General features: G+C 43.0%; 1 protein-coding gene across 3 annotated transcripts in view; it reads left to right on the forward strand.

The window, feature by feature from the left end:
• WWC1 (WW and C2 domain containing 1) overlaps positions 1-8,251 on the forward strand; it is a 71,817-nt gene extending 63,566 nt beyond the window's left edge. For 2 of the 3 annotated variants that reach the window (XM_054217512.1, XM_054217511.1), the window contains 8 exons: positions 1,080-1,232; positions 1,840-1,940; positions 2,704-2,851; positions 3,532-3,696; positions 5,111-5,203; positions 6,021-6,251; positions 7,195-7,316; positions 7,840-8,251. In XM_054217512.1, coding sequence (XP_054073487.1) covers positions 1,080-1,232; positions 1,840-1,940; positions 2,704-2,851; positions 3,532-3,696; positions 5,111-5,203; positions 6,021-6,251; positions 7,195-7,316; positions 7,840-7,906 — 1,080 coding nt within the window. In that variant the 3' untranslated portion in view covers positions 7,907-8,251. Of the gene's footprint in view, positions 1-1,079; positions 1,233-1,839; positions 1,941-2,703; positions 2,852-3,531; positions 3,697-5,110; positions 5,204-6,020; positions 6,264-7,194; positions 7,317-7,839 lie in introns of all 3 variants that reach the window. The other variant, XR_008468869.1, reaches the window with a different exon arrangement.
• Positions 8,252-8,590: the final 339 nt, after the last annotated feature.

The following is an 8,590-nucleotide window of genomic DNA, read 5'->3' on the forward strand; positions in this document are numbered from 1 at the left end:
TTGGAAACGCATGTTGTAATGTAATTGAGAATGGACCTCTTACAGGAATTTGGAAGCCACAGTAGAATATTAAAGATCTCTAAAGGATTTTTTAAAAAACTGCTATTAATCTACACTATTAAAAGCCATATAAGTATCATTTTTTGAGTGCTAATATTGCCATGGCCAGCCGCTCTGTGTTGTTAGAAGAGCTTTTTTTGTTGTTCAGTATTACCTGAGCAAGTTGATTGTAACAGAAGTATTTCCGGAGTATTGCTCTCCAGAACACGAGTAGGGTGCGTTGAGCTGGGATATGAGCAACATTAAGTTACAGAAAAGTCCTTCACGTGTTCTGCAGCATCTCCCGTGGCTGGAGGGTACATGTTTTATGGTGCTTCTGCATTTCTTCCTTCACTTGCTTTGCAAAGCACACTTTGGTTCAGGAAAACATCGGTTTTCCAAATGGGGTTTTTCCTCTTTTGGCAGAGTGTATGGTCATAGAGTACCTGAGCTCCAGGTGGGAGCACGCTAACTCCAGGAGGCGTGCTCAGCATGCAGCCTGCCCCACTGCGCTGGTGCAACGGAGTCCACTCAGACATGGATTAAATAAATTGCAAATCAGTTTTACTTTGGTTTTGAATATGTCAGGTTGTGTACTAAATATAAGGCAGTAAAAAATGACAAGGAAGAGGAATGGAATAGACAAAACTAAAGCATCTCAGTCTGAGGCAGTGATTTTTGTCAGCCTTGCAGACTTCTTGAAAGGGAGTCTTCATCTCCTGTTCCTTTCTCTCTTTCCTTTGAAGCTCTGGTTGTAATTTATCCTGCCTGCAGTAGCACTGTTCATATTTCTGGATTCTTGTACACGGGAGCTGTAGTGAAGCACTTGCTACTTGGATCGGAAACCCTAGACAATGTTAAAAATAATTAAGCATAAAGCATTACTAGTGCTGTTGAAATGGGGATAAACAGGGCAATTTTTCTTTTTGTCAAAATTGCTGAAGTCAAGCAGTCCTGGTTTTTTGCTCTCATTTCTTGTTACTGATGTGGTAGTGGTTCATTCTAGTATCACACTAAAACTGTGGTTTTGCTCTCAATAGGGTGGAGCACAAATTAGCCTTGCTGAAATATGTAGATCCGGAGAGAAATCAACTCGTTGGTATAACCTCCTTAGTTATAAGTATCTGCAGAAGAAAACCAGGAAAAGTAAACAAGGAAACATCCACTCTGAAGTACCCTGCACTGAAAAAACAGTAAGAACAACTGCTGAAATCAAACAAATCTCTTCTAAACAGCAGTAATGAGAGGGTTTATGTGGCTGAAGAACTGTTACGATAGACAAGAAGTGAAGGCTGGTGTCGTTATATTTAGACCTTGAAAATGTCATTAAGTGTGGCAAAATAATTAACACGTCAGTTGCAGATATGCCCTTGTCCTGGGCTAAATACTTACTGAAATCTGTTCCTCGCGAAGCCGGGGGATGTGGTATGTGGTCTGGTGTAAGTGATGTGTGAGCTCTTGCCTTTCTTCCCACTAGACAGTTCACCTCGCTGCGATGAACTTGCTGAATGAGTCAAGATACGGACTTACCTTTGCACGTGCATGGCATGCAGTATGCTCAGCCTGTACCTGTACACGTGCATATGCTAATGTAACTGGGGGAGGTGGGCCAGGTGCACTCACACAGGCTTGACTGAGCGCTGTATGTGCCATGGGCTGCTCGAACAACGCGGGTGTAGAGACTACCACTCTCTCCTGCCACCAGACGAGAGCTGGCTGGGGCTGTCAGGACCAGAAAGTCTGGGTACTTTGCCGTTTGTGAGAGTCTTATCTTCACAAGGAGCCTTTTCGTCTCCTCAGGACTCTGTCTCAGCACTCTTAGAGCAGACAGCCGTTGAACTGGAAGCTGTGGAGAAGAAACTGGAGGAAAGTAGAAGCACTTTAACTGGTGGAGAGAGTTGGTAGGTAGCATCCCACCGTTGGAGTGTTGTGGGATGATCAGAGCATTTGGGGATTCATGCGCAGAGAAAAAAGCAGATGATACAGAGCTGTGGGACGCTGCTTCTGTCTCTGTTTTGCTGAGAAATCCTGTTTGTTCTGTTCTGGCAGTTATGCTTGGGAAGCGAGAACAAAGATGATAAACGTTAAAAATAGTTAATAGCACTATGTTAATTTTGCTATTTTTACAATGTTCTATGGACATCCATGAAAGCTCCACTGTAAGGTGCAAGGCTTTGCTTGAATATTAATTTTTGGCTGTTGTTTACATGGTTCCAGTTCAGATTTTATTAACGAAGCCCAACATTTGAAATAAAAAGCAAGCCTGACCAATGGGTTTGATGGAGAAGCCAGCTGTGAGTTCGAAGGAGCTGAAAAGGATGTTAAAACAATGCTTCGATTTTGTCCAGCATCACTTTTTAAAGTAAGATTAATGGCATCCTGAGAGCTCACCTTAAGCTCAGACCACATGGCTGAACCCTCGGCTTGCTTCTTTTGAAGAAAGATCAGTATGAAGTTTTTGGCTGTAATGGTTGCCTTCTGGTGCAGCTTCGCTCCAGTTCCAATTATTCCCTTAAAAGCCTGTGTTTGTGTCATCTCAGTGGCTACAGGACCTGCCAGGTACAGCTGGCTGCCTTGGGGATGCATTTCAGGAGGTAACTCCTGCTGCAACACCAGAGTATTGGGCACAATAGGCCAGTTCGATAACAAAGCTGTTCTTAACAGGCAAGACGAAGAGGTTCCTGATCAGGAAGAACAGGATGAGATCAGTGAAACTGAAGCAGAGGAGGAGGAGGAATTCTGTGCCGGAAAATCGCTATGGGAAGCAGAAGAAAGTCTGAATTCCCAGCTGCACATGGAAATAGCAGTGAAGGTAAAGTCAAGGGCCTTTTGAACAGAAAGATGAGTTAAGCTTCCCATTGCTCGGCTGATTGGGTTGCTGTGGAGCTGAGCAAGGCTACAGCAGTTAGTTAGTTGAAAGTTCGTCATTGATGATTAAATGTTTATCTACCTGAAAGCTTGTTAATAACTCTACAGGACCACTTGATCCCAGAGTTAATATAGCATCGTTTCATGCCTCCTTTTTGCTGCTCATTACAGTGGCTTTGACCTTGTTTAATTCTGAATGTAGTTGCAGTCGAACAAACGTGTGCTGTACACGTGTTCTCTGTGCTGGATTTGGATCTTTGCTGCAGATGCACAACAAGTAAGGGAAAGGTCTTTAAAATCATACCTCTGTTCTGTGTGAGATTGCCAGGTCACATTGATGCACTGGATCAACAGGCAAAGCTTGTTGGAATCAATTGTGTTGTACAGCGATCAATAGATGCGGAGCCCTTAGGGAGTGATACAGCTAATGTAGCAGCTACTGAGTTCAAAGAGTGAAGTGTCAGGACGCCCTGCATGAAAAGGGCTTAAGAGTATCTGGTTTTGAATGTGATGCCTCTGGGAGTGAAAGCGGAGACGTATCACAGATGGCTGTCAGACAGCCCTGGGTATGTGTCATCGGTAAGATGGCGAGCTGGCATTTACACTGCAGGATCTGTCTTTCAGGTGGATAAAGAGACAAACACAGAGAGCCTTGCACAGTCTTCTACTGTAGTTCGTCCAAAAGACAAGAGAGCAACAAATCCACCCCAAACGCAGTTTGTCAGAGGTAGCACTATCATCCGCTCAAAAACATTTTCACCAGGACCACAAAGCCAATATGTGTGTCGGGTAAGGAGAACACAATCCTGAGGTTATAAAGGCTGTTTTTCATTAATGAATGCATGATATCAGTGTTCACTTCGTCTGAATTTTTCACAGAGATCTGACACTGCTTTCTTCTCTCCCCCTTTGACTTCAAAAATCGCTCCCTCCTAGACAGTATCTTTCCTTGGAACTAATAGTATTAAGCAAAAAATTTATAAAATGCGTATGTGCACGTATGTTCGTGGTACATGCAGCAAACTAACCTGGAAGGGCTGCTGTAAGACAGTGATGAATAAGCTGCACGTCAAACCCTTTCCTGCTGCTTTGAGGCTGTTCTGTGCTAACTTGAACTGAGTTAGCTGTGTCCACCTGACTTTAGGTGAGGTGAACATGAAAGCTCGATAGAAATGGAAAGGTAAGTACCTGATGATGTCACCAAAAAAAACATGGAAGCTTGAAAGTCTCCAGTGTGCTTTATCTGAAGGTAACTGAACAGGCCGCGTGCTGGGTCAGGATGTCACTTCCACTGCTTTGAAATGTTTGTTCCCAATTATTTCCTGGATTGAGGGTCAGCCTAAACTATAAATAACTCCTCTTTTTAAATTGAATCGGCAAAGAAGCAAGCGCTGCCTTTTATCACGCATGACCTGTCCTAAGTGGGCACGCTCTTAATACAGCTGAGACAAATTTGAGGTGCAGGTTTTCTCTGATTCAGAAGCAGGTGCTTCCATAGAAACAAACCTTATTTAATTTGCGGCAGTGGCCTGTGCTTGGGTGATAGAGGTCCTGTGTCCCAGCACATGCAGATCCCACACACTTCTTTCCCCTGCCCCCAGCTTTGAGAAGGAATATGAGAACGGAATTAAACCCTACTTGAGTTGAGCTCTTTTTAAGGGTCTAGAGACAATCACAAAAGAAGGCAGACGGTGTGTAACATGTGTGTAACATGACAACTCAACAAAGTTGAAAAACCCAGGGGGATAGCTTACAGGTAACCTACCTCTTGCACCAGTAGCTTAAAATACAGGTGACTGGAGAAAAGAGAAATCTCTAATAGAATATTCCCATGTTCTACAGATGCTAGAAAAGAGTAAATTTTTTTCTTTTATTGCTTTGAGCTTATTTTCCTAGGCTGTTTTGCCCAGGTAGAGTCCCGTGTTATACCCTAACCTACTGTCTCTCTCTCCGTGCAGTCTATCCCCAAAAAGGGACAGAGTTCAAAGCTTGTGGGAGGATCTGGCCATGCCAAATGGGTTGTGTGTTGTGCACTCAGATTGGGGTGGCAGCTGTCTTCTGGAGCCTTTCACAAAACTTCATAGTTCTGATTACATCGCTGCTTATAATCACTTACAGAACCCTCTGATTTTGCTAATAATGTGTGTACGCACTGCATGTATTTGTTTAATGAAAAATATGTGGTTTTCACTTTAATTTTCAGCTGAATCGCAGTGATAGTGACAGTTCAACACTATCCAAAAAGCCCCCCTTCGTTCGAAACGCAATGGAAAGACGAAGTGTCAGAGTGAAACGGGTAAAAACATCACCGCTTTTTTTTTTTTTTCTCTAGAATAGACACTTGCAAAAAAACAGAAAATGTTTTCAAGGAAGAATTTGCAAATATAAATCTGTTGCCACGTGCTTTCATTCACTTTTCTTTGTGTGTGAGAAGTCTCTGAAGGCTAATTTTCTTTGATAAATCAGAATATGACAGGAATGCTTAAGTTGGAACTCATTTAGAACAATCAATTTAGGAAGATGGTATTTTCCATTTTGTCAGAGCCAAAGTAGCACAGATAGTTTTGCTGTGCTTATTGTTGCAAGATTCTTAAGTACTTACAATAAATGTGAAGAGCTGGGGCAAAGGGTGAGGAGATTGATGTCTCAGATGCTCAGGTGAGCCTGTTGTAGTGATTCTGTGGCACACAGTTGTACGCCTGTGCCTGTTGTGATGGCAATCACAGAAATTCCCCCGGGATACTCACGCTGAGCTCCTGAGGAGATGGCTATGTTTGAAACTAGCAGAAGGCAACATAATATGTTACTGGAAAAAAACGAACAGGTTTTTCTGCTGCATTATGGATGCATCTGAAGATGTGACATTAAACTTAGGAGCAACGTGTGCAAACAAGAAGGAATTTAGTGGAAACACCAAAATCAAAAGGCTTATCTGTAAGACTTGCTTGAGTTTGTACTTTCTGTCTTGAAATGGATTGGAAAGCAGGATCAATAGAGATGCTTTGTGCTAAGAGAAGTTCTGGAAGAATGGGTCTCACGATGTATTTGGCTCTTCGTGGGGGAGTGGTCAGGATAGTTCTCATCTCTGTGTTCATACACCCCTTCTTTTCTAGCCTTCAATCAAGTCCTTCGGTACGGAGCGCCTAATCCGCACTTCGCTAGACCTGGAGCTGGACCTGCAAGCTTCAAAAACATGGCATGATCGGCTGGTTCAGGAGATCTCGGTGCTGAGAGAACTGAAGGAACAGCTAGAACAAGCTCAAAGTCAGGGTGAAAAAGAGTTGCCGCAGTGGGTGAAGGATGATGAGAGATTTCGACTGCTGCTGAGGCTAGTGGAAAAACGAGTGAGTAATACCCTGCCTTTGGATTACATTTGAGGTGTTTGAGAAATGTAATTTGAGAAACAGGGTACTTTGGACAGTCAGGAAGTGAAGCCTTAGCACTACAGTCACTTGTGTCTTCCACTTATGGCTCTATCAGGCAAGGGATTGGCACTGGAAGTGGCAGTCCTTGGGTGTCTGTCCATTCTCAGGTGTGGTATTTACAGACTGCAGAGTCTGTGCCTGCCTTCCCACAGATACGAGAGTTGGAAGGTAGCAGTTACGTCTCTTACTTCTTCTAAGAGAAATAATGGCTGCATAAAACTTGTGCATGGATGACACTTGGCTTTAGAGTAGGATCCTTATGCATATGAAGTGATAATATTAGTCAGCCAATAGCAGAATTTCTGGTTTTAGGAGCTTCGTAGTATGCGTCTTCCTGCTTTTGAAGGGTGGACTGCAGGGCAGGAATCGAAAGGAGACAGGACTGATTACCAAGAATGTCAACAAACAGTTCATTAAACAATTTTATTGTATGAAAGTTGTCTTTCAGCTTTGTAAGCATTATCACTTTTGCTGGAGCTTGACCCCTTTTTAACTTCCTGCAGAGTTCTGTTAATCCTGAACCCGTGCATTTACCAGCACAGAGATTTCCTGCCTTAGCACAGGTGCAAACATGAGAAGTCAACCAATGCCAGCTGTTTTGTGAAGTGCAGCCTCCCATAGTGTGTGGTGTGTCGTGGTTAGCACTTCCAAAGAGCTGGAAGAAGACCTTACAAAAAGCTCTCTCCGTTACAGTGGTTAGCTGACAAGCCTTCAGTTTAGCTTCTGTGGCTCGTGATTCCAGAGTCAACAGTTTCCAAGCCCCTCAGACCTGCAGCTGAAATACCGCAGGTATTTGGAGATCAGTTGGGATAAAATGATTCCTCCTTGAAACACAAACATCTCTCTTCCATTGTTTGTTTAGGTGGAAAAAACAGAACACAAGTGTGAGCTCAAGGCCGATAAAATGATGAGAGCTGCTGCCAAGGATGTCCACAGGCTGCGAGGGCAGAGTCGGAAGGAGCCTCTGGAAGTACAGTCATTCAGGTGAGCACCTCACTAGTAAAGGGGAGGAAAAATTGACTGCTGCCATGATTTTTCTGTGAGTGACTAAGATGGTGATGAGGAAGTATTTAACTGTTTCGCTTAAACAAAAATTTCTGTATTTTTATATCAAAGTATAAGGTCTGCGAGTCGGGGAAACTAGCTGCAGCCCTGCATGTGACCTCAAAGGAACCAGCAGTACTCCAAATCGTTCCCCAGCTGGCAACAAATCCACAAATCCTTTGTTTAATACAGACACGGCCCTTTGCTTGCCTAAGTAACGTATCTAGAAAGCACAGAAAGAGCTCATACCTGAGCCTTTCTGAAATGGCTTTTTGATAAGGTCAGCGTTGTGAATTTTAACTGTAAGGACGCCTCATGTCTGATACGTAAAGAAGAGGTGTAGGTTGTGAGAGGATGTGCTGCTGCTCTTCGTGGTGGCAGCTGGTGGGATAAATTTTAACGTGGATGATGGACATTTCTGGCAAGGCTTCTGTGGCATTAACAAATCGTCATCTTTTTTTAGAGAGAAGATGGCATTTTTCACACGGCCGAGGATAAACATTCCAACGCTCTCTGCGGATGATGTGTGATCACCGTGAAGTATTTGCTTTCCAGACAATTCTACAAATGCAGTTTGGGTTTTGACGTTATTTATGTGCTATTATGAAGGTACCAAGGCATTTGTATATTAGGGCTTTTGTCAGTATGTGGATGTTTTGAAGATTTTTAGGTTAAAGTTATATCATCACAGAAACCAGCATTAAAGTGACAAGATTGTATAGTTTGTATATTTAGGAATGTATTTTTGGGAAATAGAATTTTAAATAAGAACAAATGCAGCGTAAGGTGCTGTTATTCTTAAATAATGCTGTTTAGACTTTTTGTACAGCTCTACCTTTTAGAGATTTTACTGCAATAAAATAAATTTGAAGGAACCTCACCCCTACCTTCTATGATGTTCTGCATCGGACTCTCCTCCGAGTGATGTATTTTGTACCCTGTGGGGAATGCAGGGAGCCAGTTTTGACTCCCAAGTGCTGTGAACGAATTCTCTGTGAGCTGTGAAGCATTTGTGTTTCCTGCCAGGTCATAAAAGTGGGTGTGAAGTTCAGGATACTTGCACTTTTAACATTTGTACTGCAGCTCATGTCTGTAATGGGTCTGTTAAGGTAACTTGAGGAGCCCCTTGAAACCACTGCTGTGGGAGGAGGGCTGCAGGTTTTAAGTCCATTTTAGGTTTTTCCAATAAAGTGACCTTTCTGGACAAACCTGCC

Source organism: Rissa tridactyla, chromosome 11 (assembly GCF_028500815.1).
Source record: "Rissa tridactyla isolate bRisTri1 chromosome 11, bRisTri1.patW.cur.20221130, whole genome shotgun sequence".
In the NCBI taxonomy this organism is placed as follows: Eukaryota; Metazoa; Chordata; class Aves; order Charadriiformes; family Laridae; genus Rissa; species Rissa tridactyla.